The following is a 25,682-nucleotide window of genomic DNA, read 5'->3' on the forward strand; positions in this document are numbered from 1 at the left end:
GGAGGGGTACCTCCAGACCCACACGTCCCTGCCCAGCCCCAAAGCCCTTCTGCAGTCGGCCAGCTCACCCGATGGCCCTGCCTGGACGACCAGCTGTGTGCTGGACACCTCTCCCTCGGGCCAGCCTGGGGCTCCCTGCTCCACCGGGGCGGTCTGGGGAGGCCTCCGGGGGGCGCAGTTGAGCTGGGCCACCGCGTCTGAACTCTTGTCAAACGCTGATCCCCTTCGCTTCCCCACTTGCTTCGCTTCGAGGCGCTTCATTCACGTGAACACAGAGAAAGCCAGTGCACTGTCTCACCCTGTGAGGGTTCAGACAGGGGCCGCGCGGAGCGCCCCCCTTCCAAAGGGGCCTGAAAAGTAAAATGCTGTCAGCTGCCCCAACACCACTGGGCTCCCGCCCCGGGCAAGGCGCCAGGACTCCCAGAACCCCAGAAGGCGGGGGTGGGCCTTCCTGGGGCAGAGGGTGGACGCTGCCGGCTTCTCCCCAGGAGCCCGTGGGGTGACTCACGGTTCCCCTCGGCCAGACACCCTCGCTGTGCCCGTCTGGGGAGAGTCCTGGTCCCTCGCTGGGTGAGGGCCCCGTCTGGGTCCCACGGCGGGGTCGTTTGAAGGCCAGGACCGCGGCCGCTGCAGATGGGAAGGCGCCCACCACCTGGGCTTCTAGGCCACAGCTGGCGCAGCGGGCGCCGGCCTTGTTTACTGAGCCAGAGGAAGCAGAGTCTGGGCACTGAGAGGCAGGGCGCCGTCGGGGGTGGCCTCCGTGCCCCAAGCACCAGGCCGCCTCCTGCCGTCAGCCCCAGGCTTGCGCCAGCCGTTACATCATCCCTTCACAGTGGCCAGCCACCGGCCGACTGAAGGGGGCCTGCGCCAGGCCAGCCTCAGGAGCCAGGCAGGCGCAGTTCCACTGCACACGGTCGCCTCGTAGCTGAGCCACCGCCAGCGCAGCTTCTGTCCTCTGGGCTCCAGTGTCCTCACCGTCCGGGCTCTGGCCACACCGACATGGCGTCCCGTGTCCGCGCGCTGGCCCTCCGGTTTGCCCTGGACTCCCGGGTCTGGATGCGTCTGCTCGGGTGGGTCCGGCGCAGCCCAGGTCTGCCGATGAGGGGAGTGAAGGAAGGGGCCTGCTCCCAGGGGTCTTCCGGGGTCTAAGCCCGTCCAGCTGCGGTGGCCATGCCCCCTCCCGCCTGTGGTGGGACTCCTGATGCGTTAGAAACCTCGGGCCTTGTCTAATATCATGTCTGATGCTGGCCCCCAGGCCCAGTGCAGGATCCCCCGGGTTGAGGGGGACCGCAAAAGGCGGGGCCCCCGCAGGCTCTGGGACGGCCTGGGGCCCCGGGGGCGCCCACTGCTGCCTCAAGCCTCCACTATACTGACTGACACAGACTGGGACCCTACTCTGGGCCCACCTGGGCTTCACGGAACCCACACCAAGCTGAGTGCCCTGTGCTGAGCCCAGGGCTGTGTCCAGGGCCAGGCCCTGCCTGGGGTCCCTGTTCTGTGGACATGCCACTGGGGGCCTCCCTCCCATGTGCCGTGGCCCTGGATGGCCCAGAGGGGCGGGCCAGGGGGTGTGCAGGTGAGGACGCCTCCTTTCCCGGGCTTTCCCAGAAGACTTTGCCCTGAACCGTCTGCTTGAGTTTTGTGGTAAAATCACTTCCTGCTCCAGGCACAGCAGGCAGCGCCTCCTCGGTGGGACCCGAGTCCTGCTCAGCCCTGAGCCTGGACCTTCTCTCTCACCATCCTCCCTCCCTCCCTAGGCCTGGTCAGCTTGGGGGCGGCAGAGCTTCCGGGGTGAGTGTCGGGATCCTGGTGCTCTGAGAGCGATTGTCAGGGAGGGCGCCCGGCGGGGCAGGGTTCCCGAGCAGCAGGCAGGATGGGGCCGGAGTGCGCGGGCCTGGCTCTCAGACGCTCCAGGCCCTTTCTCTCTGTCTCTACGTCTCTGTCTCTGTCTGCCCCTCTCCGTTCCTAAGCAAGCCCTTTCTCTCTGTCTCTACGTCTCTGTCTCTGTCTGCCCCTCTCCGTTCCTAAGTAAGCCCTTTCTCTCTGTCTCTGCCTCTCTGTCTCTGTCTGCCCCTCTCCATTCCTAAGTGAGCCCTTTCTCTCTGTCTCTGCCTCTCTGTCTCTGTCTGCCCCTCTCCGTTCCTAAGCGAGCCCTTCCTCTCTGTCTCTACGTCTCTGTCTCTGTCTGCCCCTCTCCGTTCCTAAGCGAGCCCTTCCTCTCTGTCTCTGCCTCTCTGTCTCTGTCTCTGTCTGCCCCTCTCCGTTCCTAAGCAAGCCTTGTTCAGTGTCCCGTTTATGGCTCTTGTACCGTTGCTGAATTTCTTTTCTTCCCTGACGTGTAACAGATTTAACGGAGCTTTTGCTGCCGTTTGAAGTGAAGGGAAAAGGCACTTTCTTCCTGGGGACACTTGAGTTTTTATGACAACACGTGGCCCAGGACATGGCTGCTCCGTCAGAGGAAGAGTCCTTTCTAGTTGAGAGGACAAGCTTTGGGGCAGGCTGGGCCCGCCCGTCCCAGGAGCGCTCGGCTCTGCGACTCTGGGGCCCTCTCCGTCTCCAGGGTTCTGGCCGCAGCCCGGGGGTGTCCAGTCTGTGCAGCGACCTTCAGGCCATTCCTCTCTGATCCCTGGCGAGTACAGGCTGCATCTGCCCAGACCGCACAGCCCCGAGTCCGGCCTGGGAGCCTGCTCACTCGGGGTCCCTGGGACCAGTGGCTGTGGAGGCTCAGTCAGGGGCACTCCTGTGCGCGATTTCCTAAGCCTCCCGTCTCCCACCCCGCTGCCCCGCCCCTTCCCCCCACCCCCACCCCGACACACAGGGCCAGGGCCTGTCCTCAGCTGCCTGGGACACCTGGTCCCTTCACAAATCACCCAGGAAGTGAGGCTGCAGGCTGAGGAGCCAGCACTGGCTCGGGCTGGGCTGGGGCTGCGCCGTCCGGGGCCAGGCCAGGTCCCCTGCAGGTTCCGGGGCCTGGGCAGATGTGATGCTGGGGTGCCGGGGCATACGTGTGCATGTCTGTGGGCTCAGCCCTCATCCCCCAAGCCCCATGGACAGGACCGCCGGCATCTGCGCTCCCTGTCCACCATCTTGCTCCCCTAGTCCCTTCATTCTGAAGCCCCTCTGTGAGCACGTGCAGCTCCAGGTTGGACTGTCTGCACACGGGTCACCCAGAGAGTCATGACAATGAGGTGATAGGTGACGCATGGGGGTGGCGGTGGGGCTGGGTGGTCTTCGACCAGCCTGGGGTCAGCCAGGTGCAGGGCAGGGGCTGGCAGAAGAGCCGGGCACCCTCAGAGAATGGAAAGAAGCTCTCTGTGCCTGCAGTGCGGGGAGTGGGCTTGGGGAACGAGGCAAGAGCTGAGGCTGGAGAAGCGTGTGAGGGTCCCGAGGCCGTTCCAGGAGCTGGGGTCTCACGTCTTGGGTAGTGTGTGCCCCATGTGTGCCTGCTTGACATCTGTCTCTGGCTGGAGTCTCAGGAACGACTGGGGGGAGGCGACCAACCAGAAGGCTGCTGCCTTCTTGCAAGCGAGACAGGAGGGTGTCCCGGTGCGCGGGGACCGGGCGGGGGGCGCTGAGGGGAGAGGGCAGTGCTGTGGTCTGCTTGGAAAGCAAAGCCTGCAGAACGAGATGCTTCGTGCTTCCTTAATAGGTTTGGTTGTGCAGATGGACGTGAGGAGAACTGGGTGGGACCTTCCGACCCACGAGCATGGTGTAGCTATCCATTTTTGACAGTTTAATTTCTCTCAGCGATATTTTGTGGTTTTGAGCGTACCTGTTTTCCGTTCCTAGTTTGCTGAGAGTTTCTGTCATAAATGGTATTGAATTTTGTAAAATGATTGTTTTGCACCTATTAAGAGGATTATGTTCTCCTTTATTTTATTAATATAGCGAATTATATTGATGGATATTCTAATGTTAAAATAAACCTTACAGTCCTGGGATACTTGTGCATGGTGGCTTATTTGTTTTCTATATTGCTGGATTCAATCAGCTAAAAGTATTTTATTAAGGATTTTTGTGTCTATGTTCATACATGATGTTAATCTGTAGTTTTCTTGTAATACCATCTTTGTCTAGTTTTGCTATGAGGGTAAAGCTTGTCTTTGAAAATGTGTTGGGAAGTGTTCCTCCTTATTTATTTTCAGAAAGTGTTTAAGATTAGCATTATTTCATCCTTAAATGTTTGATAGAATTCACCAGTGACATCATCTGGGTCAGGAGTTTTCTTTGTGGAAAGGTTTTTAATTATAAATTCAACAACTTTAATAGATGCAGGCTATTCAAATTTTATATTTCTTCTACAAATTTTGGCAAGTTGTGACTTTCAAGGAATTTGTGAATTTCAACTGAGTTGTCAAATGTCTCTGCATAAAGTTATTAATAATATTCCTTTATTATTATTCTAATGTCTGTAGGATCTAAATGATGTATCCTCCTTCATTCTTGATATTAGTAATTTATGGATTTTTTTTCTTTTCTTTCCTTTTTTTTTGAATTTTTAAATTTTATTTTATTTACTTTTTTATACAGCAGATTCTTATTAGTCATCCATTTTATACCCATCAGTGTATACATGTCAATCCCAATCTCCCAATTCATCCCACCACCACCCCCCTTCCACTTTCCCCCCTTGGTGTCCATACGTTTGTTCTCTACACCTGTGTCTCAATTTCTGCCCTGCAAACCGGTTCATCTGTACCATTTTTCTAGGTTCCACATATATACGTTGATATACGATATTTGCTTTTCTCTTTCTGACTTACTTCACTCTGTATGACAGTGTCTAGATCCATCCACATCTCAACAAATGACCCAATTTCGTTCCTTTTTATGGCTGAGTAATATTCCATTGTATATATGAACCACATCTTCTTTATCCATTCGTCTGTCGATGGGCATTTAGGTTGCTCCATGACCTGGCTGTTGTAAATAGTGCTGCAATGAACATTGGGGTGCATGTGTCTTTTTGAATTATGGTTTTCTCTGGGAATATGCCCAGTAGTGGGAGTGCTGGGTCATATGGTAATTCTATTTTTAGTTTTTTAAGGAACTCCATACTGTTCTCCATAGTGCCTGTATCAATTTACATTCCCACCAACAGTGCAAGAGGGTTCCCTTTTCTCCATGCCCTCTCCAGCATTTGTTGCTTGTAGATTTTCTGATGATTTCCATTCTAACTGGTATGAGGTGATACCTCATTGTAGGTTTTTTTTTTCTTTCTTTCTTTTGTGGTACGCAGGCCTCTCACTGTCGTGGCCTCTCCCGTTGCGGAGCACAGGCTCCGGACACGCAGGCTCAGCGGCCATGGCTCACGGGCGCAGCCGCTCCGCGGCATGTGGGATCTTCCTGGACCGGGGCACGAACCCACGTCCCCTGCATCGGCAGGCGGACTCTCAACCACTGCGCCACCAGGGAAGCCCTTCTGCCCATTTTTGTATTGGGTTGTTTGTTTTTTTAATATTGAGCTGCATGATCTGTTTATACATTTTGGAGATTAATCCTTTGTCCGTTGATTCGTTTGCAAATATCTTCTCCCACTCTGAGGGTTGTCTTTTTGTCTTGTTTATGGTTTCCTTTGCTGTGCAAAAGCTTTGAAGTTTCATTAGGTCCCATTTGTTTATTTTTGTTTTTATTTCCATTACTCTAGGAGGTGGAGCAAAACATATCTTGCTGTGATTTATGTCAAAGAGTGTTCTTCCTATGTTTTCCTCTAAGAATTTTATAGTGTCCGGTCTTACATTTAGGTCTCTAATCCATTTTGAGTTTATTTTTGTGTATGGTGTTAGGGAGTGTTCTAATTTCATTCTTTTACATGTAGCTGTCCAGTTTTCCCAGCACCACTTATTGAAGAGACTGTCTTTTCACTATTGTATATCCTTGCCTCCTTTGTCATAGATTAGTTGACCATAGGTATGTGGGTTTATCTCTGGGCTTTCTATCTCGTTCCATTGATCTATATTTCTGTTTTTGTGCCAGTACCATATTGTCTTGATTACCGTAGCTTTATAGTATAGTTTGAAGTCAGGGACTCTGATTCCTCCAGGTCCGTTTTTTTCCCTCAAGACTGCTTTGGCTATTCAGGGTCTTTTGTGTCTCCATACAAATTTTAAGATTTTTTGTTCTAGTTCTGTAAAAAATGCCATTGGTAAGTTGATAGGGATTGCATTGAATCTGTAGATTTCTTTGGGTAGTATAGTCATTTTCATAATATTGATTCTTCCAATCCAAGAATATGGTATATCTCTCCATCTGTTGGTATCATCTTTAATTTCTTTCATCAGTGTCTTATAGTTTTCTGCATACCCGTCTTTTGTCTCCCTAGATAGGTTTATTCCTAGGTATTTTATTCTTTTTGTTGCAATGGTAAATGGGAGTGTTTCCTTAATTTCTCTTTCAGATTTTTCATCATTAGTATATAGGAAAGCAAGGGATTTCTGTGCGTTAATTTCGTATCCTGCAACTTTACCAAATTCATTGATTAGCTCTAGTAGTTTTCTGGTGGCATCTTTAGGAATCTCTAGGTATAGTATCATGTCATCTGCAAACAGTGACAGTTTTACTTCTTCTTTTCCAATTTGTATTCCTTTTATTTCTTTTTCTTCTTTGACTGCTGTGGCTAGGACTTCCAAAACTATGTTGAATAATAGTGGCGAGAGTGGACATCCTTGTCTTGTTCCTGATCTTAGAGGAAATGCTTTCAGATTTTCACCATTGAGAATAATGTTTGCTGTGGGTTTGCCATATATGGCCTTTATTATGTTGAGGTAAGTTCCCTCTATGCCCACTTTCTGGAGAGTTTTTATCATAAATGGGTGTTGAATTTTGTCAAAAGATTTTTCTGCATCTATTGAGATGATTATATGGTTTTTCTTCTTCAATTTGTTAATATGGTGTATCACATTGATTGATTTGCATATATTGAAGAATCCTTGCATCCCTGGGATAAACCCCACTTGATCATGGTGTATGATCCTTTTAATGTGTTTTTGGATTCTGTTTGCTAGTATTTTGTTGAGGATTTTTGCATCTATATTCATCAGTGATGTTGGCCTGTAGTTTTCTTTTTATGTAGTATCTTTAGTTTTGGTATCAGGGTGATGGGTGGCCTCATAGAATGAGTTTGGGAGAGTTCCTTCCTCCGCAATTTTTTGGAAGAGTTTGAGAAGGGTGGGTGTTAGCTCTTCTCTAAATGTTTGATAGAATTCACCTGTAAAGCCATCTGGTCCTGGACTTTTGTTTGTCGGAAGATTTTTACTCACAGTTTCAATTCCATTACTTGTGATTGGTCTGTTCATATTTTCTATTTCTTCCTGGTTCAGTCTTGGAAGTTTATACCTTTCTAAGAATTTGTCCATTTCTTCCAGGTTGTCCATTTTATTGGCATAGAGTTGCTTGTAGTAGTCTCTTAGGATGCTCTGTATTTCTGCGGTGTCTGTTGTAACTTCTCCTTTTTCATTTCTAATCTTATTGATTTGAGTCTTCTCCCTCTTTTTCTTGATGAGTCTGGCTAATGGTTTATCAATTTTGTTTATCTTCTCAAAGAACCACCTTTTAGTTTTATTGATCTTTGCTATTGTTTTCTTTGCTACTATTTCATTTATTTCTGCTCTGATCTTTATGACTTCTTTCCTTCTGCTAACTTTGGGTTTTGTTTGTTCTCCTTTCTCTAGTTCCTTTAGGTGTAAGGTTAGATTGTTTATTTGAGATTTTTCTTGTTTCTTGAGGTAGGACTGTATGGCTATAAACTTCCCTCTTAGAACTGCTTTTGCTGCATCCCATAGATTTTGGATCGTCGTGTTTTCATTGTCATTTGTCTCTAGGTATTTTTTGATTTCCTCTTTGATTTCTTCAGTGATCTCTTGGTTATTTAGTAACGTATTGTTTAGCCTCCATGTGTTTGTGTTTTTTACATTTTCTTCCCTGTAATTGATTTCTAATCTCATAGCGTTGTGGTCAGAAAAGATGCTTAATGTGATTTCAATTTTCTTAAATTTACTGAGGCTTGACTTGTGACCCAAGACGTGATCTATCCTGGAGAATGTTCCGTGCACACTTGAGAAGAAAGTGTAATCTGCTGTTTTTGGATGGAATGTCCTATAAATATTAATTAAATCTATCTGGTCTATTTTGTCATTTAAAGCTTCTGTTTCCTTGTTTATTTTCATTTTGGATGATCTGTCCGTTGGTGTAAGTGAGGTGTTAAAGTCCCCCACTATTATTGTGTTACTGTTGATTTCCTCTTTTATAGCTGTTAGCAGTTGCCTTATGCATTGAGGTGCTCCTGTGTTGAGTGCATATATATTTATAATTGTTATATCTTCTTCTTGGATTGATCCCTTGATCATTATGTAGTGTCCTTCCTTGTCTCTTGTAACATTCTTTATTTTAAAGTCTATTTTATCTGATATGAGTACTGCTACTCCAGCTTTCTTTTGATTTCCATTTGCCTGGAATATCTTTTTCCATCCCCTCACTTTCAGTCTGTATGTGTCCCTAGGTCTGAAGGGGGTCTCCTGTAGACAGCATATATATTGGTCTTGTTTTTGTATCTATTCAGCAAGCCTGTGTCTTTTGGTTGGAGCTTTTAATCCATTCACGTTTAAGGTAATTATCCATATGTATGTTCCTATGACCATTTTCTTAATTGTTTTGGGTTTGTTTTTGTAGGTCCTTTTCTTCTCTTGTGTTTCCCACTTAGAGAAGTTCCTTTAGCATTTGTTGTAGAGCTGGTTTGGTGGTGCTGAATTCTCTTAGCTTTTGATTGTCTGTAAAGCTTTTGATTTCTCCATAGAATCTGAATGAGATCCTTGCCGGGTAGAGTAATCTTGGTTGTAGGTTCTTCGTGTCCATCACTTTAAGTATATCATGTCACTCCCTTCCGGCTTGTAGAGTTTCTGCTGAGAAATCAGCTGTTAACCTTATGGGAGTTCCCTTGTATGTTATTTGTTGTTTTTCCCTTGCTGCTTTCAATAATTTTTCTTTGCCTTTAATTTTTGCCAATTTGATTATTATGTGTCTCGGCGTGTTTCTCCTTGGGTTTATCCTGTATGGGACTCTCTGCGCTTCCTGGACTTGGGTGGCTATTTCCTTTCCCATGTTAGGGAAGTTTTCAACCATAATCTCTTCAAATATTTTCTCGGGTCCTTTCTCTCTGTCTTCTTCTGAGACCCCTATAATGTGAATGTTGTTGCGTTTAATGTTGTCCCAGAGATCTCTTAGGCTGTCTTCATTTCTTTTCATTCTTTTTGCTTTATTCTGTTCTGCGGTAGTGAATTCCACCATTCTGTCTTCCAGGTCACTTACCCATTCTTCTGCCTCAGATATTCTGCTATTGATTCCTTCTAGTGTAGTTTTCATTTCAGTTATTGTATTATTCATCTGTTTGTTTGTTCTTTAATTCTTCTAGGTCTTTGTTAAACATTTCTTACATCTTCTTGATCTTTGTCTCCATCCTTTTTCCAAGGTCCTGGATCATCTTCACTATCATTATTCTGAATTCTTTTTCTGGAAGGTTGCCTATCTCCACTTCATTTAGTTGTTTTTCTGGGGTTTTATCTTGTTCCTTCATCTGGTACAAAGTCCTCTGCCTTTTCATCTTGTTTATCTTTCTGTGAATGTGGTTTTTGTTCCACAGGCTGCAGGATTGTAGTTCTTCTTGCTTCTGCTGTCTGCCTTCTGGTGAATGAGGCAATCTAAGAGGCTTGTGCAAGTTTCCTGCTGGGAGGGACTGGTGGTGGGCAGAGCTCAGTAAAACTTTAATTCACTTGACTGCTGATGGGTAGGGCTGGGTTCCCTCCCTGTTGGTTGTTTGGCCTGAGGCGATCCAACCCTGAGCCTACCTGGGCGCTTTGGTGGGGCTAGTGGTGGACTCTGGAAGGGCTCACGCCAAGGAGTACTTCCCAGAACTTCTGCTGCCAGTGTCCTTGTCCTCATGGTGACCCACAGCCACCCACTGCCTCTGCAGGAGACCCTCCAACACTGGAAGGTAGGTCTGGTTCAGTCTTCCGTGGGGTCACTTCCCCTGGGCCCTTCCCCTGGGTCCCTCCCCTGGGTCCCAATGTGCACACTACTTTGTGTGCGCCCTCCAAGAGTGGAGTCTCTGTTTCCCCCAGTCCTGTCAGAGTCCTGCAATCAAATCCCACTAGACTTCAAAGTCTGATTCTCTAGGAATTCCTCCTCTCATTGCCCTAGCCCTAGGTTGGGAAACCTGATGTGGGGCTCAGAACCTTCACTCCAGTGGGTGGACTTCTGTGGTATAAGTGTTCTCCAGTTTGTGAGCCAACCAACCAGCAGTTATAGGATTTGATTTTATTGGATTGCACCCCTCCTACCTTCTCATTGTGGCTTCTCCTTTGTCTTCGGATGTGGGGTATCTTTTTTGGTGAGTTCCAGTGTCTTCCTGTCAATGACTGTTCAGCAGTTAGTTGTGATTCTGGTTTTTTTTGCAAGAGAGAGTAAGAGCACGTCCTTCTACTCTGCCATCTTGATTCAGGCTCCAATACATAATCTTGTATTATGTGTGTTTTACAAAAAGGATAAAGAGGAACACAGAGATCATCTGGCCACAGCTAGTAAGTAGCAAGCGCTGGGATTTAAAGTCAGTCTCTTTGTATCCAGTCTGAGTTCCATTGCCTCCAGCTGATCAAGGAGTGAATGATCCTTTGTCTGGATTTTTTTTTCTTGATCAGTTTAGCCAGACGTTTACCAGCTTCATTGATCTTTTCAAAGAACCAACTTCCATTTTATTGATTTTTCTCTGTTGTAATTTTTCTATTACTTTTACCTTTTCTTATTTCCTTTCTTCTACTTACTTGGGTTTAGTTTGTTGTTGTTGTTGTTTTATAGCTTCCCAAAGTGAAATCTTAGATGAATGATTTTAGGCCTTTTCTCTTTCCCAGTATCAGCACTTAAAGCTACAAGTTTTTCTCTAAACACTGCATTAGCTTTATCTCACAAATATTGATAAGTTGTGTTTTCATATCAATTAGTTCAAAATATTTTCTGATTTCCCTTTGATTACCTATTTAACCTTGAGTTTGTTATACTTATGTTGCTTAATTTCCAAATATTTGGGCATTCTTTAGATAGCTTATATCTTCTGCTACTGATTTCTCATTTAGTTGTGTTGTATTTGAAGAACATATTCTATATGATTTAAATCCTCTTAATTGTTTTGAGACTTGCTTTCTGGCCCAGTATATAGCCTATTTTGGAGACTATTCATGTGTACTTGAAAAGAATGGGTATTCTGCTCTTGTTGGGTATGCTGCTCTGTGGACATCAGTGTGGGCAAGTCGATTGATGTTGTTCAAGTCTACTGTATCCTTAATAATTTTTTTCTCAGTTACTGAGAGAGGAGTGTCAAAATAACCTATCATAAGTGTGGATTTGTCTATTTATTCTTCTGAGTTGATCCTTTTATCAATATGAAGTGTCATCTTTTTATCTCCAGTAAGAGTCCCTGTATTGAAGTCTACGTAGATATCAATACAGCCATCCCAAATTTCTTATGATTAGTGTTTTCATTTTACATCTTCTTCCATTCTTTCACTTTGTTTTCATTTTTTGCTTTTAATCTATCTATTTGTTTAAAGTGTATATCATTTAGAGAGTATACTGTCACTTCTTGCATTTTTAATCAGTTTGATAATCTTTGCCTTTTAATTGGAGTGTTTAGACCAGTTATATTTAATGTGATTATTGATATGGTTGGGCTAGATCTACCATCTTGCTATTGTTTTCTATTTATCTCATCTATTCTTTGTCTCTTTTCCTCCCACTTTTGGATTGAGTACTTTGTTTCATATTCCATTTATGTCCTCCGTTGGTTTATTTATTATGCCTCCCTGTTTTATCTTTTCAATGATTGCTATTGTGCTTACAATCTGCATATTTAACTTATCAATGACTGATTAGATGTAGGAGGGAGTGGAAATTTGTGTGTTAAGAATGACACTCAAATATCTGGCCTGGGCCACAAGAGGGATCATTCTCTGAGATGGGGAACTCTGAAGGAAGATTACAGCATGGGGGTATGATGAAGGGGCTTGATGATGTGGTCAGTTCTGGTCAAGTTGCGCTTAAAGTGCTTGTTATATGTCCAAGAGAAGTTGCCTTGTGGACAGTCCATGTGTGGTCCAGAGGTCTGGGCTGGAGCTGGCAGAGGGGTCAGGGGATAGGGGTGATTCTTGAATCAACAGGACTGGGTGAATCTGTATGGAGAGTGTGTGATGGGGCAAGAAAGGGCCCAGGACCAAACCCCAGCAAACCCCAAGTTAGGGACCCAGATGGAGAACAACAGGGATGTGAGAGGAGAAGCCAGAGAGGAAAGAGCAAAATAAGGCGAGTGCACCACCGTCTCAGAGCCAGAAGGGCAGTGGCCCAGCAGTTAGCCTGTGCCCTGGGTCCTGCGGCCAGATCCAGACAGCATGCAAGGGGGCCTCAGAGGCCATCTGAGGGCCTCCCCCTTACCTGTGCACAGGTACCTGGTGTGCATTAGACCTAGTTAACGTTTCATTAAAACATTTTAAAAGTAAAGAACTAGGGATAGTTCACCTCTGCACAGTGCTGCTGGGAGATGGAACAAGGTGGTCTGCCAGGGCCTGCTGGGTCTACGACATGGCAGCCAGAGGGCCCTCAGGGAGGATGCCTCTATGTGCTGACCATGGTGGGTCCCAAATCCCAGTGGCGGAGCAAGGAGGGGTTGGGAGAAGCAGACACTGTGCGTGCAGACGTCTTTTGTCTTTTGGGAGAACGTATGGGCCTGAGGCACTTACTGTCCTCTAGCCAGGCTCTGCAGAGGGCTGGGCCCCCAGGGGAGGCAAGCAGTCAGCCAGACCCAGGCCAGGCTTCTCCAGAGGGAGAAGTGCAGCGGGGGGAGCATCGCAGCACCATGGCCGACAAGGGGCCCATCCTCTCGGCCAGCAGCACTTCCCTGGGGACGGGTCTCACGAGTTGTGTAGTGCTCTGTCCTGCTCCGGAAGCTGCTCTTGCAGCCAGCGACCCCCCCCCCCGCCCCCGCCGGGGCACGTTCCGCACGCCCCACCCCTCTCCTGGCCGCTTATCTAAACAGGAGCAGCCCCAGCAGCTTTCCACAGCCCTGCAGTCTGACCAGTCTGCCCCAGTACTGACTTCCTGGAAGTGCAGCCCCACCACATGGGGCTGTGCAGACTGACCCTGACCTCAAGCAGGAGACCAGCTGCTTGGCTCAGGGGCTGCCAGAGGGCCCTCAGCAGATAGTGGGGGGAAACGAACAGCTGGTGGATGGGGTGGCAGGCCTGCTGCAAGGGGCCCAGAACGGGCAGGTGGGGGAGGTAAGAGCAGAGGTTGGTGGCCCAGGTGAGGGTGAGCAGGTGCGAGGGTAGGGCCCATGAATCCGCCCTGAACTGCTGTGGTGTGTGTGCATGTATACATATATGTGTAGACATGTATCTGTGCCTGTGGTTGCGTCTGTGTGTCTATGTATGTGTGTGTGCATGTGTGTGCGTGCACGTGTATGTACATGCATGTGTGTATACATACATGTGCATAGGTGGGTGGGGTGCTTGTTAAGTTGGGCTCGCCCCAGACAGACTGGCTGAAACCAGCCTGAGCTAAAGGCCGGCTGCTCTTAGGGAAGGGGGGAAGGGGGAAACCCCTCGTGGAGAGACAGGAGCCTTTCAAGGGAGACGCGCCCCCTCCTGCTCTGAATCCAGCTGCTGACTTTAAGGCAAGGATGATGTGTGCTGGGCACACACTTGGGTTGCTCTCTGCCCATTGGACTCCCCAGCCCAAGGTCGTCGCCGGGAGCAGGGCCTGGGAGCTGCTGTTGGGCAGTGGGGGCCCCTGCAGGGGACTGGCCACCTGGTGAGGAAGGAGGGCGGAGAGTGGGCAGGGGATGCCCGGGTGGGGCGGCGCGGGCCGGGATGGCCATCTCTGCTGGGAAGGGAAGCCCGAGACCAGGTGGGATGCTGGCTCTGGAGGGCCGCCCGGGGACATGGAGTCCCAGGGGGGGCTGTCATGGGGCCAGCAGCTGCCTTCCAGGCAGAGAAACCCTGGGCAGAGAAAGGGGAAGGAGACCCTGGAGCAGGCAGGAACCTGCGGTTGGAGCAGCACCATGGCCCACCAACCGCCCCTGCGGGAGGGGTCCCGGGGTTCAGGGCAGGTGACGGAGCAGGCGGCCTGGGAGCCGCCCCAGAGGAGGCCCGATGGGCCGTCAGGCGCCCCTGCCCTCAGCCAGCTGGGAGAGGACTGGACATCCCTGGCTTGGCCTCTGTTGGGCGCCAAGGGGTCCCAGGGCGAAGGGAGCACGGGGGTAGGAAGGGGCTGCAGAGCATAGGAGGGCGGAAGCGGGGTCTGTCTGGGGGCACCAGGGGTTTACGAGGGGGACTGGGTGGGGGAGCTTGCAGTGAGAGAGTAGTGGCGCCGGGACGGCCGGACGCCAGGGATGCCCGTCCCAGGGCACCAGAGTGCGTGCCCGGGACCCATGGCCTCTGTCTGCCGGGCCCCTGGCCTGTGTGGTGGTCACAGACGGAGGGACATTCCAGAGCCTGGAGAGCATCTGCCGCGCTGGCTGTCTGACCAGAGGACCACAGGCTCCCCGCCCCGGATGTGCCTGCTCGTTCCTGGAAACAGGGCAGCCATCCTTGGGCCGCTCAGAGCCGGCCCCCCGTGGGCTCCGTGGCCGGATGGGGACCGGGTGGCAGTGGAGGCCAGAGGCCGAGGGCAGGCAGGCGGAGTGGCCGCCACGTCCTCCCTGGTGTTTCCAAGCCCGGTGCTCTCCCTCTCTGGCTGCGTCCCACTGACTCCACCGTTTGAGGGGGAAACACGAGCCCGTGCGGGTGACACAGTGGGCGTCCAAAGGTGGCCCGTGGGAGCTGGCCTCCCTGTCCCCTGTCTGCGGCACAGCCAGGCCCTGAGGGCGGCTGCCGGGGCTCTGGCACCCCCTGCCCTCCTGCCCACACCCTTCCCCGCTCAGCCACATTTGCTGAGTGGGTGAACGAATGAGCGAACGGGGGGCAGGGTGAGCAGGGCGGGCCTCAGAGGCCACGTAGTGGCTTTGTGGAAGGACAGAGGTGGCAGCCGCAGGGGCAGGGGCTGGAGGCCTTCCGCGGGAGGGCCCCTGCTGGCCGTGGTGGCATCTGCCACTGAGCCAGGCGGGGCTGGCAGGCAGGAGGTGGGGTCTAGGAGGGAGGCGGGTGGCAGAGCTGCCGGCTGCCGCGTGTGCCCCCGGCCAGCGGGCAGTGCACGGAGATGAGTCGTGGGTCGTGCCCGAGGCCCTGCGCTGGCGGCCGGGTGAGCGTCAGGCTTGGCACAGGGCAAGTCTTGGGTTGAGGGCACCTCGGGCCGAAGAGCTGGACTCGGGCAGGCAGCCCCTCCCGTTCCACGTGCCCTTGCTGACCAGCCACCTCATCTGCCCACCTAACGCAGACCCTTCCCCAGCCACGCACCTGTGTCTCTATTTTTATAAACTTTTTATTACGGGAAGCTCAGCTGTATATCAAGGTAGGGAGTCTAGTACAGAGAACCCCAGGTCTCCTGCCCCATGAGGATCAACTCCCCGGCTCCTGTCCAATTCCAGCCACTGTGTCACCCCAGCCAGTGACACTTGAGTGCGCTTCCAGCAGACAGGAGGCCAGCCAAGGTGCCAGGAAGGCGCCCGAGGACAGAGGGCTGATTCCTGGCCTCGTCCCCTTGCTGGCCGATTCCCAACGTCCAGTCACAGAAGGATGCCTTCCGCAGGTGGCTCTCCCCAGGTGGCGGGCAGTTGGGCCTGCGAGGCCCCATCTGGCCGTGCCTCTGGTCTGTGGATCCCACCGCCGGGTGCCCTGAGGGGCTGTGAGGCTGTGGGCAGAGCCGGGGACCTGGGCTCATCCATTGCCCCTGAGAGAGAGAGAGAGAGAGAGAGACCGACCAACCTGCAGGGAGACAAAGGGAGTGAGGCTGGGAAGAGCCAGGCCGGGGGGTGGGAGGCAGACCCAGCAGAGAGGGGCTCCTAGAGGCCAGCGGCTGCTGGGTGAGGGGACGGGGGGACGGTGCCGGAGAGGAGGGGGCGAGGGGGCAGCCCGGACCGGAAGGGTCTGTCCCCTGCCTCTCCCGGCCTTCCTCTGGGGAGCTGAGGCTGGTCTGATGGCTCAGGGGGCACCCAGGGCCCAGGGCCTGCGGGGGAGAAGCAGCCCGCCCAGTGCGAACAGGGCCGGCAGCGGTTCAGGGTGCGGGGGCAGTGTTGAGCGGGAGCTCGAGTGGCTGGCGTGAGGACCCGGGACAAGGCTGAAGGGACTGGGAGGAAGAGCGGGCGGCCCAGGGCAGGGCTGCCGGCCAGCGGGAGGAGGGCGAGGGGGATCCTCTTCCTCCCCCGAGCCGTGTCCCCATCGCCCGCAGTTTCCTGAGGGGTGTGCTCCCATCCTCCTCCACTCCCCGCGTGGCGTCCTGCAGTCACCCCCGCCTTGCCCCACTACGGTGAGAGCAGGGGCAGATGACAGGGCCCCCAGGCTGGCTTTTGGCCAAACCAGCGGGAGGCGGGAGGGATGTTTCCCAGGCCTGGTTTCCGAGAAGAGGGGAACAGAAAGTACCTGCCGTGACAGAAGCCCACGCCTCCTCTCTCAGCCTCGCAGGGATGCCAGGCCCAAGGCTGAGGCCAGGGCCCACGGGCCCACGGGCCCACGCCATCCCGGCCAGGCGCCTGGGCCAGGGTGAGGCAAGTGAGGCCTCGGCCCGGCACATCTACGAGGCCCCACAGAAGTCAGTAATCAAGATAAAGGCTCCTTCGGTACGATATTTCAATACACCAGAGATAATGCAGAATCCACGAGAACAAGGAGTCAGCGTACACTATATTAAAGGCAGGGTGGTGGGAGATGGAAGACCAGCCTCCGCGGCCCGCCAGGCTCACCAGCCTCCACGGCCGCCAGGCTCACCAGCCTCCGCGGCCCGCCAGGCTCTGGAGGTGCCTGCTGCGCGGGGTCCCCCTCCGCCTGCGCCAACGGCCACATCCCCCTGCGGGCAGTCCAGCTGCCCCGTCCGCCCAGCTGCGCCGGGGATCGTGCAAGAGAGGCTGTGGCTCATCTCCAGCCTTGTGTCCCGGAGTCGAGGCAGGCGTCGCGCTTCCATCTTCCAGGAAGCCCCTCCCCCTCTCCGCTCCTCCCACCTCCCAGGTCCAGCTCCAGGGCCTCCTCCTTCAAGAAGCCTCCAGGTCCTGACCTGCCCTCTGTGAAGCCTCGCGATATGACTGCACGCTGCCCCGTGCTGGGTACGCCCACCTGGCCATGGCCCCCGCCCCCGCCCCCTGCCAGCCATGTCCAGCACGCTTGCCCACGCGTGGGGTGGCGACGGTGGGCACAGAAGAGGGGCAGACCGTAGTGTAGAGTGAGGTCGGAGTGGACACAGAGTGTATGTAGCCTGGGGAGGACAGCCTGGGTGGGTCAAGGCCCTTGGCCAGGGGCCACACTGCCCGGCTCAGGACACCCCACCTGGGTGTCCTCAGGGTCCTTTGTCCTCTTTCTTGGCCAGGGTCCTGAATCCCCCACTCTCAGGGCTTTGTCCCCTCTTTGACCCTGACGGCAGGGGCCTCGCTGCCACCCGAGGTGAGGAAGCTGGGGCCCGGGAAGCAGTGAGGTTCCCGGGTGGCGGTGCGGTAGGGGCCCTGGGCCACGTCCAGAGCCTACGCTGGAGTGACTCCGCCTCCGGGGGGCATGTCCCTCGAAGGGAGGCTCACCTAGATAGGGTGGGTAGTGATGCATATCTCCCAGCTGCAGCTGTTGCCAGCAGCCTTTTTCTCTCAAACCCCAAACGTTCGGAGGGGTGGGGGGCCGGGAGGAAGGGGCAGGAGAGACCCTCCTTCAGACGTGCGCCTGGACCGCCACCACCCACGGGCCTGCCACGTGGGCTCCCTAGCACGTGCAAAGCTGGAGAGGAGGGTGCTGGGACGAGGCGCGGGGGGCTCCACGGTGGGTGCCAGCAGTGGGGTCCTTCCCGGTCCTTCTCTGAGGAGGGTCCTTTATGGTTTTGAGACCAGCCGGCAGTGAGAATGGGCCAGGCCTCCCGGAGCCCCGGGGATCCAGTGGGACTTGAGGAAAGGACCCGGCCCTCCCCTGAGCAGCCCCAGCTCCCTCCACTGGGAGGGAGCTGGCCGAAGGGCCAGTAGACAGAAGGGCCGTGGGGCAGGGAGGTGGGGAGAGATGCTCCATCCCACTCCAGGCCGACAGGGTTCTGAGCCTGCGGCCACTCCCGTTTACAGCGTGCCCGCTATGGGCCAAGAATCTGCTTGTTCCTTGGCGCTGGCCACCCGGTTGGATTCTCCGGTTGGGGCCCCTGCTGACCGGTGAACGGGATTTGTTGAGGCCCTACTATGCGCAAGAGTGGGTGGGGTCCCAGAACAAGGACACAGTAGACATTCAGGGGAAGCCCTGTGGAGGACGCCAGGCAGGGTGGGGGGCTAGGGAGGGGCCGGGGGAGGAGGCTGGGGAGACTGGGGGTCGGGGGACGGGCAGAGAGCAGGCAAGGCAGGGGAGGAGACCACGGCGGGACCCTCAGGCCTGGGTCTGGAGGGTGGAGCCCGGGCCCTCCTCAGGGGCCTCTGGGCAGGGTCTCTGCAGGCTTAGGAGGCCTGGGCCAGCCACTCCCCTTCTCGGGCCTCAGTTTCTGCCTGTGGAGATGGGCAGGGCTGGGGTCGGAGCTCTTCCAGCCCCTGGCAGTCTGTGCAGAGAGAAGTGCTGAGGCCAGGTGCTGCGGGACCCAAGCGGAGGGCTGTGTAGCCCGGAGGTGGGCTCTGCAGGGGGCGGGAGTAACCCTTTGAGCAGGGTGTCCCAGCCCTGAGCTCAGAGTGGGGAGAAGAGAACGCCCCGGGAGGGCCTGGCGGAGCGGGGGAGGAGAACACTCTAGACCAGGGGAAGGGATGGTCTGGAAAGAAGGCCCCTGAGGAGGTGGGTGTGACGAGGTGCAGCTGGTGGAGGGGAGGGACGAGCCTGCGGCTGGAGCAGAGCTGCAGGAAGCCCCCATGTGTCCGCGGTCACCCCGTCAGCGTCAGCGTGGGTGTAGTGCGTGCGAAGGTGCAGGGCCTTCCTGCCAGCGTGCCGGGGTGGCGTGCGGGCACCGACCGCAGCCACGGGGCTCAGCCCTGGGAAAGGCTCAGCGCCATCCAGAGAGGCCAGAGACGATGGGAGAGAGGGTGCCTCCGCGCCGCCTGGTGGTCTAGACTTGCTAGCTCGGGCCGTCTCCAGAGCGAGTGCTGTCTTAGCAAGCACACCGCTCCTCTGGAGGTGTTGACACAGGCGGCCTCTGGCACCCCACTTCCTCTCCCAGAAACTCCCCCAGGCAGCCCTGGGGTGGGGCTGGTGCAGGTGGTGGGGAGCCATGTCACCCCCGACTCTGCTGTCATCAGCCTGCCCACCGCCTGCCGGCTTGAAGGAGGCGTACAGTCAGGGGGACCGGCTCACCTCAGCCCTGCTTCCCCACCACCCCCATCAGGTAGCACCTGCGTAGGCTTTGGCAGCTCAGTGCCAGCAGGCCAGCACCCCTGGGGCCAGGGGTCTCAGAGCGGAATGAGGGCTGGGATGGGGTCTCAGCAGGTGAGGGCTGGAATGGGGTCTCAGCAGGTGGGGGCTGGCATGCGGGTCTCAGCAGGTGGGAGCTGGGATAGGGTTTTGAACCTCAGCAGAGTGTCCTGATGGAGGAGATCTGCGGGAGGTGATGGTCTAGAAAGGGGGCAGAGCGTGGACAGCAGTGCAGAGGAACTTAGGGTGTCTCCCAGGGCCTGGGCTCCCACCTCATTAAGTCTCTGAAATGTATCCGTGGGTGGAGACAAGCATCTGAAGCTGGAGGAGGAGGCATCTGAGTGGGGTTTTCCTAGCACAGTGAGCGCTGCTTTGTGAAACTTGTCCTGGATCCTGGGCTATTTCTAAAGTGGGGTCCCAGCTCCAGAGGTCGCTATGGTGCCCAGGCAACGGGGGTCTGCGCCCACTCTCTGCCCCAGATCCCATTCAGGGAGTCTGTGGGGTTCCTTGGGGGGCCAGCAGGGAGGGCTGGCGGGAGGCTGCGCTGTGCTCGGACCTCCCAAACATGACCAGACTTATCTCCAGGTGACAGCAAAGGTATTTCAGTGCATAATCAGAGGGTGCCTTCCTACGTCTTGCAGGGGAGGCCGACTGATCTCACTGTCACCCCTGGAGCAGGAAGCGACACCTCTGACGTCCTCCTACCCCTCGGGCCAGCCTCCCCCAGCAGGAACGGGCAGAGGGCCCCTGACAGCCAAGCAGCCTGAGCACCGGCCGTGCTGCAAGGGGCCGTAGCCGCCACAGGGCAGTGGCTGCGCAGTGGAGGTGACAGGTCCGTACATCCAAGCAGGAGGCCAGCTGGGGCCCCTGTTCTCCACAGAGGGCCCCACGCCCTCGCCTGGCACAGGCAGGGGCCTCAACTGGTTGCCATGCCTTCCGGGGACCCCAAGCTGTTTGAGCTGGACCTTGAGACTCGACTCCCCAAACCTTTTTCACCCTAAAGGACGGAGATGAGGCGCCGCGAGCAAGGCATTTCCTCAGAGCCTCGAGTGCACCTTGAGACGCTTGCAAAGTTGGTGTCCTTCTCCCTGACGGTTTGTTTTATTATAAAAGGGAAAACTGAAAGACTGCAGTTAGATTTTTAACTTTCCTGCACAAAATATTGGGCCACACTGAGGCTACACTGAAAGTTATACGCCCCGGGGTGTGTGCACCGGGGCCCAGACCCTAGGCAGCCGTCTGCGTGGAGGGCATCAAGGGAGGGGACAGGCCTGCCTCCTCTTCTCCCGCCCAGGCAGTGCCCTGGGCTGCGGGTGATCCAGAAGAGACAGCAGCCACCCACGGGTGCGGCACCACTGGCCCGAGTAGCGAGGGGCAGGCCCTGGACCCAGCTCGGGTGGGGAGAGGCACGGAGGACCCCCTGTGGCAGCTGGGCCTGCAGAATCAGGGGACATTCCCGGTAGGCTCCGCGGGCTCTGGGCTGGGGGTGCCACACGCAGCTGGCCTGGCTGCGGCCAGCAGGGCAGGCGGACGGGAAGGGAGGATCCCAGCAGTTGTTCCAGTGGGTTCCGGGGTCTGAGGAGACTGCCTGCGTGGGTCTGGGGGTCACAGAACCTGTGCAGAGTGTCGCTCAGAACAGGGCGAGAACAAGCAGAACCCTGCGAAAACGAGGAGAGAGGCTCCTCAGGGGCTGTAGAGATTTCATACACGGTGAAAGGGCCCATGACAATGTAATTTCTGGCAAATGTGCCGTTGATAATTCAGCAGAGGTGGAATGGGGGTAACTGGTGGAAGACTTCTGCTCTGGCTACAGTCTGAGCTCCTGCCTCCCTAGTGGCCTGTGGCCTGGAGGCTCCCAGGGGGCCGTGGCTGAGGAAGTGGGCGCCCGCATGCCGGACACCAGTGAACCTGACACTGCAGCCGCGGGCTCCAGGCCTCTTCCCTTCCTGTGTGGGGAGGGGGCCGGCGGAGCAGAACACACCAACCTGGCTGCGGGCCCTCCCCTGAGTGGACTGAACCCCCTTCCCTACCTCACCTAAAGGTCAGCGAGCCCCCAACAGGGCCTGTGCCCATGGGGGAAGGAAGGCCACTCCCGTCCCACCCCTCCAGGCCCTTCCAGCCAGAGAAACAAAGGTGGGGGGATGGGAGGGGGTCTGGTGGGCGTGTGCCGCTCACGCATGCGTGCTCCGTGGTCCCGCACGTTTGACACCAGCACCCCCGGGTGCTGCCCGGCTCAAGGTGAAGCCAGAGCCTGACCTTTGCACCATCTGCCCCGGCCCCGAATGTCAGAGCGCTGACCCCGCCCACCTCCACCCTGTTGAGCTGATCCCAGCAGCCCTGGGCTGTGTCACGGAGCATGTCCAGGGGAGCGAGAGGCACGGAGGGTGAGGCCACGTGCGTGCTTCTGATGACAGGGTGTACGACGCCCAGGGCCACCCTAAGGCCGGCTCTGAGCCACGGGTCTGCACCCGGAGGAGCAGGGCTGCCCTCATGGCCCTGGCTGTAGGGAGCTCAAGGGGACTCCTGACCCCAGGGTGGCCTCAGGCCAATCTAAGTGGGACCTCAGGGCAGAGAGCTGGGGAGGGTCTCGGAGGGAGGGAGGGAGGGAGGGAGGGAGGCTGGCGCCTGGGGTGGCCCCAGCCACTGTGCCCTCAGGAAGAGGATAAAGCACTGGTAGGAGGGAGGGAGGGAGGGAGGAGGGGGGAGGGGGGAGGGAGGGAGGAGGGAGGAGGGAGACGGAGTTCTGGAGTTTTCTGGAGAGCTGGTTGACTGAGCCACAGACCCTGCTGTCCTGAACCTCGGCAGCCAGGAAAGGCCAGGCGGGGCAGGTGCCGGCCCACCGAGGTACGGGTGTGGATCAGACGCGGGCACCACCTGCAGCTGGGTTTGCCGAGCGGGTGGAGGGGGCAGTAGGCGGCCCTGGGCTTTGTCCTCAGCCTGTCTTGGAGTCGCCTCTGAGCGTCCCCCCACCCTGTGAGAATGGTACTGGGTCTGGGGCGAGGCTGGCCCCCCTGGCCCCCCATCCCAAGAGCTGGCAGAGTGAGGGTCCTTGGGACCCGAGAGCTGGCAGAGTTGGGGTGGCTGGGACTGGAGGTGGACGGTGGGCTCCCGATTTGCTCTCTGCCCAGCGGCAGGCAGGTCCCTGCAGACGGGGCTCGGGAGAGGGGAGGGGAGCTGGGTCCAGCCCTGGGTCTGCTCACCGTGCACCTTGGGCCCGCGGGCCTCTGAAGGCCTTGGTTTCCCCACCCATCCAGCAGGTGGGGGTGGCCTGGAGGGTGCCTCAGAGCTCCTTTTGATTTCTTCTTTGGGAAGGTGAACTGGGGGCTCCTGACTGTGGGGTGGGCGCTCACCGCCTGCATCCCTGGCCGGAGGTGGGTGGGCCCGGGCTCCCCTCCCGGCCTGCGGCCTGCGCGCCTCACACCCTGCTCCCCTCCTGCAGCCCCAGGACCATGAACAACAGTACCTGCAGCTCCAGGGAGCTCCCCGGGCCCCAGGCGGTCAAGTACATCTTATTCATCTACACGGGCGGGCTCCTGGTGCTGGGTCTGCTGCTCAACGGCCTGGCACTGTGGGTGCTGTGCTGCCGCCTGCTGCGCTGGACGGAGACCCGCGTCTACATGGCCAACCTGGCCGTGGCTGACCTCTGCCTGCTCTGCGCCCTGCCCTTCTTTCTGCACTTCCTGAAGAGCAGCACAGACTCGCCACTCTGCCAGCTGTCCCAGGGCATCTACCTGGCCAACAGGTACATGAGCATCAGCCTGGTCATGGCCATCGCCGTGGACCGCTACGTGGCCGTGCGGCACCCACTGCGAGCCCGTGGGCTCCGCTCCCCACGCCAGGCCGTGGCCGTGTGTGCCGTGCTCTGGGTGCTGGTACTGGGCTCCCTGGTGCTTCGCTGGTTCCTGGATATGCAGGACGGCAGCTTCTGCTTCTCCAGCCGCTCCAGGCAGAAATCCTACACCGTGGTCTTCTCACTGCTGGGCTTCTACCTGCCGCTGGCCGTGCTGGTCTTCTGCTCTCTGCAGGTGGTGACCGCCCTGGCCCAGAGGCCAGCCGCCGACGCAGTCCAGGTGGAAGCCACCCGGAAGGCCTCCCGCATGGTCCTGGCAAACCTGGCCGTGTTCGTGGTCTGCTTCCTGCCCTTCCACGTGGTGCTGACTCTGCGCGCGGCCATGGGCCTGCGCACCTGTGCCATCGGTCTTGCCCTCCAGATCACTAGCAGACTCTCGGACGCCAACTGCTGTCTGGACGCCATCTGCTACTACTTCATGGCCAAGGAGTTCCAGGAAGCATCTGCGCTGACCGCCCTCCGCACCAGAGCCAAGGCCCACAAAAGCCAGGACTCTCTGTGTGTGACCTTGGCCTAGGAGGTGGGCCACGGGCTCCTGGGCGGTGCTGCCGAGGCGGGGACTCGTGAGCAGTGACAAGGAGCTCCGGGGTTGGGCTGGGGGCGCTCTCACGAGGCCCAGGTGGGCAGAACAGCCCAGGCACGGAGCGTGGGGAGGAGACACCCCTAGCCCTGGGGCCGAAGAGGGGCAGGGAAGACGGCAGGAGGATGAGGCCTGAGCGAGGCCAACGCCAGGGGCCCTGGGTGGGGCTGCACCCGGAGCCTGGTACCTCTGGGGTGCCGGGGGGTGGGGCCTCCTGGGTGCTGTGAAGCTCTGATGGCTAGCTTTCTGCTGCTGCCCCACAGGGGCCGGAATAAAGCTCTCGACCAAGGCTCTGTGTGTGCCACCCACACTCACATGGCGGGAGGTGGGGGCCTGGGGGCATCTTCCCAGGTAACTTTCTAGAGCTTTCCCCGTGGGGGCTCTCCTCGGGCCCTGCCACCTGCTTCCCACCCCTGCCCACACTCCACATCCGTCTGGCAGTTCCTGGAGGGGCCACGCTGGCCGCCCTGGAGGGCTGGCTCTCATCTGCCTTGCCAGGCCCAGGCCCGGGCCGTGCCGAGTGTAGGCAGCTGGTCCTGAGCTCCCAGGCCAAGTGTAAGGAGGGGCGGAGGGGACGGTTGACGTCTGTGTCTGGCAGGTGACACGAGCGAGCATCTGTAAGGGCCAGAGGTGGGAGGAGCCCCACGTGCCTCAGCCCGGGGCGTGAGGAGGCCCTGGAGACAGAGACAATCTCTGGAATAGAGAAAAAGTGAGAGATGGGAGAGAATGAGAGACAGACGAGAAGGCAAGAGGCAATGGGGGTGGGAAGTGTGGAGGAAAGGAGCAGGGGGACAGAAAGCAACGGGGGGAGAGCGATAGGGAGAGCAGGAGAGAAGGCCCGGCCAGAGACGAGACTGAGGAAGACGTTGAGCAGAGCGAGAAGGGGCATCCGAGGAAGGTGAGGAGGGAGCACGAGGGCAGAGCCGGAGACGAGGGACTAACAGACAGACAGACGACAGGTCAGCCTGGTCTCCCCGAGGCGCCAGGCCCTCACGCTCTCCTGCAGACCGGGAGCCCCAAGGGCTGGCCTGGGAGCCCTTCTGGTCCCTCAGAGGGTCCCCGAGAGCGGGTGGGGGTCCTGGATTCTTGAAGAAGGGCCAGGGGCCAGCTCTGCCTGCCACAGGAGTCTGGGGACCCCACGCCTAGGGCCGCAGGAGGATGGAACTTACAAGGGGCCACGTGGCCTGGGCAGACAGGGTAACCGGGCGGAGGTGCGGACCGGCAAAGGTGCTGGGCTGAGCAGAAGCCTTGGGTGGAGAGGCCCAGAAAGGACCCCCCACAGAGCCCCCTGCCTGGAAGGATGCCACAGTCCATGCCCAGGCACAAGGCCAGGGGCTGGGGCCCCTCGTCCCACGGGGCAGGGTAGGGGAGGTGGCGGGTCCACAGGCTGGAGGGGGCCTTGGTGGAACCCCCTGAGGTTCAGGGAGCGGCACCCTGACCCAGCTTGTTCGGGAGCCCTGGGGCTGGCACTGGAAGTCGGCGGGAGAGAGGGAGAGAAAGATGGAGGGGCTGGGGGAGGGGGAAGAGAAAGGCGGCGGCATCTCCCTCCCTGGCCCAGGTGAAGCTCAACCCAGCTGGGGCAGTGCTGGCCCCTGACCCGCTGAAGCTCCCACCGTCTCCCCCGCCCGCTCCAGGCCGTTGGCCTCGGCGCCTGTGGCCGCTGCCCCCGGGAACGACTCCAATGGCTGCAGTACGGGCAGGAGTGTCCTGTCCAGGTGGTGACCAGTGTCTCCATCTGCCTCCTCATGGCGCTGGGTCTGCCCTCAGCGGCCCGGCACACTGT

General features: G+C 56.4%; 1 protein-coding gene across 3 annotated transcripts in view; it reads left to right on the top strand.

Annotated features, from left to right (window-relative positions):
- The window catches only part of GPR35 (G protein-coupled receptor 35), a 33,108-nt gene extending 8,920 nt beyond the window's left edge, over window positions 1-24,188 (top strand). The window contains exons 1-2 of one of the 3 annotated variants that reach the window (XM_004262532.4): window positions 1,661-1,791; window positions 22,909-24,188. In XM_004262532.4, coding sequence (XP_004262580.1) covers window positions 22,919-23,836 — 918 coding nt within the window. In that variant the 5' untranslated portion in view covers window positions 1,661-1,791; window positions 22,909-22,918 and the 3' untranslated portion in view covers window positions 23,837-24,188. Of the gene's footprint in view, window positions 1-1,660; window positions 1,792-9,274; window positions 9,986-22,908 lie in introns of those variants that run through there. The other 2 variants (XM_012532571.3, XM_033423905.2) reach the window with 2 other exon arrangements.
- The last annotated feature ends 1,494 nt before the right edge of the window (window positions 24,189-25,682 follow it).

Source organism: Orcinus orca, chromosome 7, assembly GCF_937001465.1.
Source record: "Orcinus orca chromosome 7, mOrcOrc1.1, whole genome shotgun sequence".
In the NCBI taxonomy this organism is placed as follows: Eukaryota; Metazoa; Chordata; class Mammalia; order Artiodactyla; family Delphinidae; genus Orcinus; species Orcinus orca.